The 8,834-nt window shown below is 47.8% G+C and overlaps 1 protein-coding gene across 2 annotated transcripts in view; it reads right to left on the bottom strand.

Annotated features, from left to right (window-relative positions):
- Nucleotides 1-1,211: 1,211 nt before the first annotated feature.
- The window catches only part of crybg1a (crystallin beta-gamma domain containing 1a), a 49,871-nt gene continuing 42,248 nt past the window's right edge, over nt 1,212-8,834 (bottom strand). For both annotated transcript variants that reach the window (XM_078940358.1, XM_011490655.3), the window contains 15 exons: nt 8,536-8,675; nt 7,705-7,831; nt 7,597-7,632; nt 5,701-5,864; nt 5,488-5,614; nt 5,263-5,411; nt 3,965-4,091; nt 3,864-3,893; nt 3,675-3,787; nt 3,464-3,596; nt 3,240-3,379; nt 2,951-3,074; nt 2,633-2,791; nt 2,399-2,561; nt 1,212-1,890 (listed from right to left, as the gene is read on the bottom strand). In XM_078940358.1, coding sequence (XP_078796484.1) covers nt 1,802-1,890; nt 2,399-2,561; nt 2,633-2,791; nt 2,951-3,074; nt 3,240-3,379; nt 3,464-3,596; nt 3,675-3,787; nt 3,864-3,893; nt 3,965-4,091; nt 5,263-5,411; nt 5,488-5,614; nt 5,701-5,864; nt 7,597-7,632; nt 7,705-7,831; nt 8,536-8,675 — 1,821 coding nt within the window. In that variant the 3' untranslated portion in view covers nt 1,212-1,801. The remainder of the gene's footprint in view (nt 1,891-2,398; nt 2,562-2,632; nt 2,792-2,950; nt 3,075-3,239; nt 3,380-3,463; nt 3,597-3,674; nt 3,788-3,863; nt 3,894-3,964; nt 4,092-5,262; nt 5,412-5,487; nt 5,615-5,700; nt 5,865-7,596; nt 7,633-7,704; nt 7,832-8,535; nt 8,676-8,834) is intronic.

Raw genomic sequence — 8,834 nt, 5'->3', positions numbered from 1 at the left:
ATGAGACCCCAAACTCTCAGAACGCCCCCCTGATATTCTACCTGCCCCTCATAAATTCCTGGTGGGAATAAGAGAACGGCATGAAGGAAAGGATTCGGGATAAGGGAACGGGAAAACCAGTTTGTGTTTGAGGGTCAGAGTTCCAGTCCTCACAGGATGGAACGATCCATTGTTTTAAACTTAAACCCTTGTCCTATCCTATGACCCCCCCCTTCCATTGACGTGTTCTCCCTACCATGACAAAGGTGGATAAAGGTGGAAAGATTTCATGTAATCCATGGACACCAGTGAAGATCACAAATCATTGAAGAGAAAAGGTTCAGCACACTGTCTAGTGGGTCTGGATGACCCAACTCCAAATGTTAAAGTGCCTAGGATAGCACAAGGGTTAAAAGGATAGTACTAAAGTGCTGAAGAAGTACTGAAGCATTCAAATCCTAAAGTTCTGTAGCTCCTCACTAACAGAACCAGTATTGTATTGAGACTGTTGATCCTGTTTTCTGAACAGCAGCTCGAGCCTTAACCCTTCACCACTATCCATGCAGAAATGCATCAAACCACGAGTTAGATAAGTTAATTCTTCTCTAAGAGCTCTGGTAAATCCCCTGTCCGTCCTGGGGGAGGATCCCTCCTTCATGTGGGCACCCCTGAGGTTTCTTAGTTTTTTCCGGAATCCGTTTTTTTAGGAGTTTTTCCTTACCGCGAAGGGGGGTCTAAGGGCAGGGATGCCAGTATAGCTTAGTCAGTTTGTTAGTTCATTTTAGTATTTTTCTATTGAACTCTTTGTATTCATGATCCGTTTGACTTCATGTTTCACTTCGAAGCCCATCGAGACGACTGTTGTTGTGATTTTGGGTTATACAAATAAAATTGAATTGGATAGTTGGAAATAGATTCAGGAGTCAAAGGCCTCTGTTGGAAAGAGTCCCAGAGATTTCCAGCTGAGGTTAGGAGGCTTGAATGATTCTTCAACGACTGTTGACATGACAGAAGTCATGTTCTACAAAGGTGGCAGCTAATGGAACTAGAGCTAATGAAAGCTTCAGATGGACTCACGTAATCACAAAGGTCCACTGTGTCCAGAAGAGCAGTCCTCTTGCTGGAGGTGAAGGTCAAAAGGTCAAGGCCTCTGACCTGTGAGCCAAGCACAGACTCAACCTGCTCACATTTACCCCACATTTGGACCAGTTTGGATGAAAAAAACAAAGAACTTCTATTCCAAGTCGCTTTAATGTGAGATATTTACAATCGGCAGCAGAGACACAACCGTTTCTGAGCCTTCACAGCAGAACGCAACAATCCTGAAGGACACGGACATGAAACCTTTACAAAAATAGATCTAAAACTGGACTGAAGTTTTATCTAAAACGTCTTTGGAGTGTTCACAGGCACAGACGGTGTGTTCTTTGGTCTTTGAGAGCTTCATATCTGAGTAAACAGACCAAAACCACAGAAACAGAAGTACCAGAAAGGAAACAGAAGAGTGACTTTTCAACAGTTTTTGCTGCACACAGTAAAAAAAAAAGGTTGGTGTGATTTAAAAAAATGATGGTCTACAAGAGAAAAAATGCTTTAAAGGCCTCAAAATGCTCTAACCCAGCGATGGAGTGCCCAGGGTGAACCCCGCCTTCGCCCGATGGTACGCTCCAGCGACCTGACAGACGGCTTTGAGGTGGACGGGCCTGAAGGTGGACCGTCCAGGTTGTGGACTTCGCTCTGAGCCCGACAGCATCTTGTTCTCATCACAGAGACGGACAGTCGTCAAGGACGACTGCGGCGCTGCTCCCGAGACTCGCTGGCGTCACAGGATCTCCAGAGTCCACTTCTGGTTCCGTTTGCTTTCACTGAAACTGTTGAGAATGACCTGGTTCTTGTCGTACTGATTCCCACCTGGAAGACAAACAAACACAAGAAAGACTCCGAATGACAGCCTCTCAGGTCTGATGCAGGTCCAGCTCTAGGATTACTAGAACATGATTGATTCCTAATTAAAAAGAATAAAAAGTGATTTCCTGTATTCTCTGAAGTGAACCTATGAGAAAAGCCTCTCCCATTTATTAAAGTGGGACAAAACAGAGGTGCCCCACTGTACTAACATGTCTAGGGCAAATATGCATTCTATATATACATGATACAAACATTATAGTCTATAGTATTTAATATAATAAAAGTGAAGTACGTATTTGAGGCCCAAACATGTAAGTGCTTTCCTGGCTGCACTTCTCTCTGCCCACCAGCAGATGGAGCTGTTGTGTTACTTTTGTCACTGCTGTAAGTGTTGACACATCACAGTCCTAAAACCTTCCAGATCCTCTGGCTTCATCCCTGCTCAGCACTTAAAATCCTACTGACTCCCCTGAATCTGAACTGCAGCTGCAGAAATGTGGTGTTCACTGACCTTTGACCTCCAGGACCAGCTGAGGGTTGAGGTGACAATGCACCAGCCCTTCTTGGGTGATGCTCCACAGCATGTTATCTTTGCCTCGCTCGGGGGAAAGACAAAGCCGGGCTCCGGCCATCACCACGCCGCCCGCTGTGCCCAGGAACAAATCCTCTGCCACCTGAGGACCGAGCGGGCGGGTCAAGACCAGAACCCAACACCACCAAGACACGATGGCGATCGGACCGTTACCTTTGGTGACACGTGGCCATCCTGATAGAGCCAGACCTGCTCTGCTCCTCCCGTGTCCTCCACGGCCTGAACTCTCATCAGCTTGATGTCGTCCACCTCTCCGTTTAGGGTCATCAGACATCCCGTCGCTCCGTTTCGCAGACAGAAGTACACCCGAGGCTGTGCAGGGGGGGAAACACCACAACAGAGAACCTGCCATCAAGTCCAGGAACTGCAGGTTCACCGAAAAAGCTGCAGCTGGGAGTCAAACAAGATCTTCTGGAGGTGGAAAATGTGTTCAACTGTTTATGACCGAGCCATACTCCTCTCCCTCCACACCTGCATTAAGGGACGAAGGGATCCGATTTGCTCCCAGCCCGTAACCACGAACAGGTCTCTGGCTTCACCTGGCCGCAGAAGCCGCTGTTGACCTCTGAAGTTGATGCCTTCGTACAGCACCCACCTGCAGAAACCACAGATGGAGTCCATTCAGAGAGACATGACTGCAGTGAGACCAGGTTAGCTTAGCCGTCATGAATCTGGGTTTAGCTGTGATCGTTGTTGTTCCACGCTTCCTGGTCCTGTAGAAGCAACGACATCAAGCCTCCAAACATAAAAGCTGACTTACATGCCCCCCCCGACCACCACGGAGCGTATGTGCAGATCCATGCCTTCCCTCTGCAGGTTGACGGCGCCGCCTGTCAGCATCATTCTGCGACCTCGGCAGCCACCTTTGCTGAACAGGGTGATGGAGGGCAGAGACAGCTCCTGCAGTAGAGAACCGGGGCAGAACTCAGTCCTCAGGGGTTAGACGAGGCCACACGTGTCCTGATTCCTGCCAAGCACACTCACGTTTCCAGCCGTCTGAATGGATCTGAGCTTGGAGTCTGGTAGGAGGAGCCCCATGGCGTCCGTGTTGGGGTACTCCCCCTCATCCAGAACATACATGTTCTCTGTAAACTGGCTTCCCTCGTATGCCACCCAGCTGGAACCACCGACACACACACAGGTTGGTAAAAGGTCCATCCGTTCAGTCAGCACACAAGTCTCACTGGAACCCTACCTGCCCAGCAGGACCTTACAGGACCGGGGGGTGAAGTCTTCGTCCAGCGCAGCAGCGCTGTCCTCCAGAGTCAGCTCTCGTCCCCGAAAGTCCTCTTCAGAGAACAGCTGGACCTGCAACACACACCAATGCGCCTCAGTTTCCCTCCAGAGCGCGTTTGGTCAAAACTCCTGACGGAGGAAATCAGACCTTGAACTTTGATGATCCACACAGCATGTCCTGCAGAGACAAGAGGAAGCTCTCAGCAACCACAAAGACTCAGAGGAAAATGTTCAGTCCAACAGTCTTACATGAAAGACGGGCAGAATGGAGGAGATCCGGCCGTTCTCCGCCCCCCAGTCCTCGGGACAGGCATACAGGCCTTTCTCCAGGACGTACAGCTCCCCGCTGAAGCCGGGCTGCTCGAAGGCCACCCAGCTACACAAACAGACACAACTCCTCAGGTCACAGCACACATGGGCTCATGGGAGGCAGGAAGACCAATGCAGGACACACGGGAGACCATGAAACCATAACTTTTATCACCGTTTCATTATTGACTTTTAAGAACCTCCATAAAAATGGAAACTTGGCCTAATCAGAAGAACAGAAGCAAACAGATTTTAATCACTTTGATCAACAAACTTTAAAGATGTTTCTGATGATCATAGTTTGTCTACGTTTGTTTGGCGAGGAGATTTCTGTCCCGGATTCAATCTCTGACTTTAACTGCAAGGCAAACATCATAAAAGGACAAAGGCTCTGAGAAAGACACAGGTGAGTCAGGCGGCAGGCGGGGACAGGTGGGCGGAGTTATAAAAGCCAACGTGAAGACGATTCCATCGTCCTCAGGGACCTTGACCTCCTCTGCTGTAGCTTCAAGCTGTGGACCAGCCTGCCCCCCATGTGACGTCACTTTTGGTTCAAACCGCTGAAAACGGCGTTTAGGAACTTTTATTTATGTATTTCATTTATATTTTCATAAACTGAACTCCAGACCATTTAGTGATTTTAGAATAAAGAGATTTAACTGTATCCCCCCCCCCCCCCCCTTGTACCTGCACACCACAGCATTATTGTCTGCAGGAAAAGGACAAAAATGTTTTTCATTCTGCTCTATCAGTACATTTCCAGGTCCATTTCAACAAGGCACCGTTAATTTTATGCAGGTCTGGCTTTTCTTTCTTAAAAAACGTCTAACAAAAGGCTGAAAAATTACAGTTTCTACATGTTTTCCAGTGTGGACGAGTTTGTCATGGTGAGAAAATCCACACATGGACACAAATGTTGGTGAGAAACTCCCAAGAGTCTGAGTACTAACTTGAATCTGACTCAAGTAACAACGATTCTATCAGATGATACCAATGACAGTCAGACGCTGTTCTACCGTCCTCCAACAATTATCTATAGAAAGAAAATCCTCAAACAAGCCTGGAGAAGCTGATGACGTTAGATTTTGCTGTCCAACCTCTTGAAGGAATCGCTGCACACAAACACTCCCAGCCAATGAGACGCCTGCACCTGTCGACAGGTGTTCTGGCCCCCTCCACATGGGACACCTGCTCCAGTTGTGTCCGCTTTGTTTGGGATGAAATGTGGTCCGACTTACACTCCGCTGGTGACGTTGATGGACTGGGTTCTGGTGCTGTGTCCATTCGCCTCCATGTTCAGGACAGGACCCACCAAGTCCACCTTGTGTCCCCTCCCACCAAAGTTGACACTGTCACTGAACAACTCAACGTGGGGGGCCTGGAAACCCTGGAAGAACCACGGTGAAATATTTGAAACCAGGAAATGTTGAGTGAGAGATGAAACCAAAAGAGAAGATGCTTACAGCCAGCACAGGTCGCAGTGACAGAAGCCCCTCCTCTGACCCTCCCCAGTCCCTGCAGTCAGAATACTCCCCTTCCTCCAGGATGTACTGCTGACCTTCAAAGTCTGCTTCCAGGTATCCCACCCAGCTAGGAACAAGAACAGACAGCTTGGAGTGTTTGAGGCTGTTCAACCGATGAGGGCCAAGAAGGTTCCGGTCGTCAGGTATACTTACAGACCCCGGAGTATCTTTAAAGACCCCACTCCAGACAAGGATGTCTTCTTCACTCCAGCTTTGTCTGCTTCCTCCTCCTCCTCGTCTTGCTCCAGTAGGTTGTAGACGTCACAGTCTACTTCCAAGCATGTCCCTTCAAAGTGGGGCTTCTCAAACACCAGCGCCTGGTTTACAGAAAGACGGGATTGTCTTCAGTTGGATCCAAGTTTAGGAGGAGTTTTCTTTCAGGGCTGTCACTTCCTCATTTAAAGTGTACAGTGATCCCTCACTATATCGCATTTCGTCTTTCACGGCTTCGCTGCTTCACGGATTTTTTTTACAGTGTGGATATTTTTACAGTGCATTGTGCACTGAACTTGGCCACTGAACTTCAGCGCACGGCACAAGAATGGGACCCTTTGATGAGTCGTTCATTGCAGTTATCAAATATAACCGAAGGTGGCAAATCCGTTTATAAAAATCTTCTTGCTCAGAAAAAGAAAGAGCGCCAACAACTACCCATCACAAAGTTCTTCTCTCGGAACAAGACTCCTGGGCCTTCAGTAGAAACAGACGCTACAGCGGAGCGGAGTCAGGACGAAGAGGCACACCTGGGACTGTGAAAATACGCGAGTGACAGTGTTTCCAACCTTGTATTACTATATTAAAATTGTTGTTTTAAACAAATTATGGGCTTTAAAAGAGGTTTTGGTTTTTGGTTTCATTCTATAGTTCGGTATTACATTGTAAAATAATAAAAAAATAAAGCTGACTACTTCACAGATTTCACTTTTCGAGGGTTATTTTTGGAACGCAACTCCAGCGATAAACGAGGGATCACTGTATTCCACATTTGAACGACAAATAAAATCTTAAGATAGTAGGAAGAAAAGCTTTGCAGACGACATGCAGCATCCAGAACTTTCAAAAATTTCCAGGAAGCAAAAAACTTGAAAACTGAAGTAGCATTTAAAGGGATTCTGGACACTGGTGGTCTTAAGTAAAACTAAACTCATTCTAACAGCTTCTTCTTAGACAGGATAAGGAACGAGTACATCAGAGGGACGGCTCATGTTGCCTGTGTTAGCGACAAAGTCAGAGAAGCCAGACTGAGATGGTTTGGACATGTTCAGAGGAGGGATAGTGGATATATTGGTAGAAGGATGTTGGAGATGGAGCTGCCTGGCAGGAGGGCAAGAGGACGGCCAAAGAGGAGATACATGGATGTCTTAACAGAGGACATGAAGTTGGCTAATGTTAGGGTAGAAGATGTCCATGATAGAGTGAGGTGGAAAAGGATGATTCGCTGTGGCGACCCCTGATGGGAAAAGCCGAAAGAGAAAGAAGAAGGAAGAAAAGCTTTGCAGACGACATGCAGCATCCAGAACTTTCAAAAATTTCCAGGAAGCAAAAAACTTGAAAACTGAAGTAGCATTTAAAGGGATTCTGGACACTGGTGGTCTTAAGTAAAACTAAACTCATTCTAACAGCTTCTTCTGCTCCATAAAGGATTTCGTGCTCATTGAAGACAAACTTTAACATTTTGCATCCATTTTTTCCTTTGTTTTAAATCCCACAGTGGAACAGGTTCTGGTTAAAAGTCAGGCCTGATCAATCCCTTTCTGGAGCTTTAAGGTGGAGAATGTGTTGAGCTCAGTCTCTATCATTGACCCAGAGAGAGGTCAAACAACACTAAAGACAGTGTAAATAAATGTCTCTGTTTATAGCGTGCTGTTCCTGTTACTAAGACCCCCCCAGCTTGAAGCGTGCACCGACATGAGGATGCTTTCCCAACCCGCTGGTTAGGAGCCAAACCATCAACACCATAAATCAGAAGGGAGGTTCTGGATATCCTGCCAGCATAAGCCGCTCTCTCTCTCTCCAACAGAGACCTCCAGGAGCGAGTGAAACACTCACCTTGACATCAGCGGGACCCTCCACCTTTATCGGCCCCTGAAAGGAACACACATGGTTAAACTGAATCCCCAAAATGCAACGGTGCTGCCGACATTCAGCTCACTGTACCATCCGCAGAGGCCTCAGGGAACCAATGAACGGCTCGGGGAAGCCCCAGCTCTGAGGAACGGGGTACTCCCCCACCTCCAGGACCTGCATGAAGCCCTGAAACCCTGGATCAATGTACACCAACCAGCTGGACACACAACACAGAAACAGACGTGAGCAGAGGCGGGACAGGCAGGTCAAACATTTTTAGAAGTATAGACATTTCTTTAGTTGAGCCACTGCTAAAAGGGGCTGCGACTACCAACCCCAGACTCGCCAGGACTGCCCTCACAGGTGGACACGGCTGTCTGCAGGCCAAAATGTGCACATCTGTGCGGGACACGCAGGTGGCCTAGAATCGGACCAGACCACTGCAGCCCCCGCCAACCGGCCCAGAGGGGGGCACACAGGCCACCGGACCCACTAGGTGATGCTAATTATGGGGGACCAGAGGGACTGAAGTTCTTCAATATTCTGTTGGTGGTTGATGTCACCTCCATACTGATGCGGTCTGGATTCCACAAGTGATTAATACTGATGCTGTTGTCACTCCTCCAGTTTACTAAGATTGTTTTTTTAGCTATACAGAGGGCAGAATAAGTTTATATCATTTCACTAAGCACACCAAGAGAGGGAGAAGTTGGAAGTCCGAGTCTCTGAGACCCAACTTGATCCTCCTTTGTCCTGTGAGTCCTAGGAAGAGTTTTTCTACTGTACGAGCTGCAGATTGTGACGTTTTAAAAGGTGTGGGGGGACACTTAGGACCAAAAGGTACCATCTGACCTCAGATCCAGGTCTGACTCCTCTGTCAGCTTACGCATCAAGCATCCGGCAGAACTTGGCTGGACTTACACTCCAGAGTGGATCTTGATGGAGCCCGTGGTCTGAGGGAGGCCATAGGAGCTGAGCTCAGCCGTGTCTTCGCAGTAGGAGGACACCCTCCCCATCCCATTCACTTCTGAAAACAGGTCAATCCGAGGAATGCTGTAATCCTGAGGACGCGTTTGAACAAAGAAGAGGTTTTAGGAAGGAATGCAGGTTTGTGCTTTGCAACAACTATCACAGATAAGCCTGACTGACTGCTAGTGTCTAAAGTTTGTGAAACTCTTCTCTAAGACGCACAGCGCTGCTCTTTTTTCATCTTCCACCAC

This window comes from Oryzias latipes, chromosome 22, assembly GCF_053564925.1.
Source record: "Oryzias latipes strain Hd-rR chromosome 22, Olatipes_Hd-rR_3.1".
Lineage (NCBI taxonomy): Eukaryota > Metazoa > Chordata > Actinopteri > Beloniformes > Adrianichthyidae > Oryzias > Oryzias latipes.
Note: the sequence above shows the minus strand (reverse complement) of the source record. Positions and strands in the feature narration are given on the sequence as shown.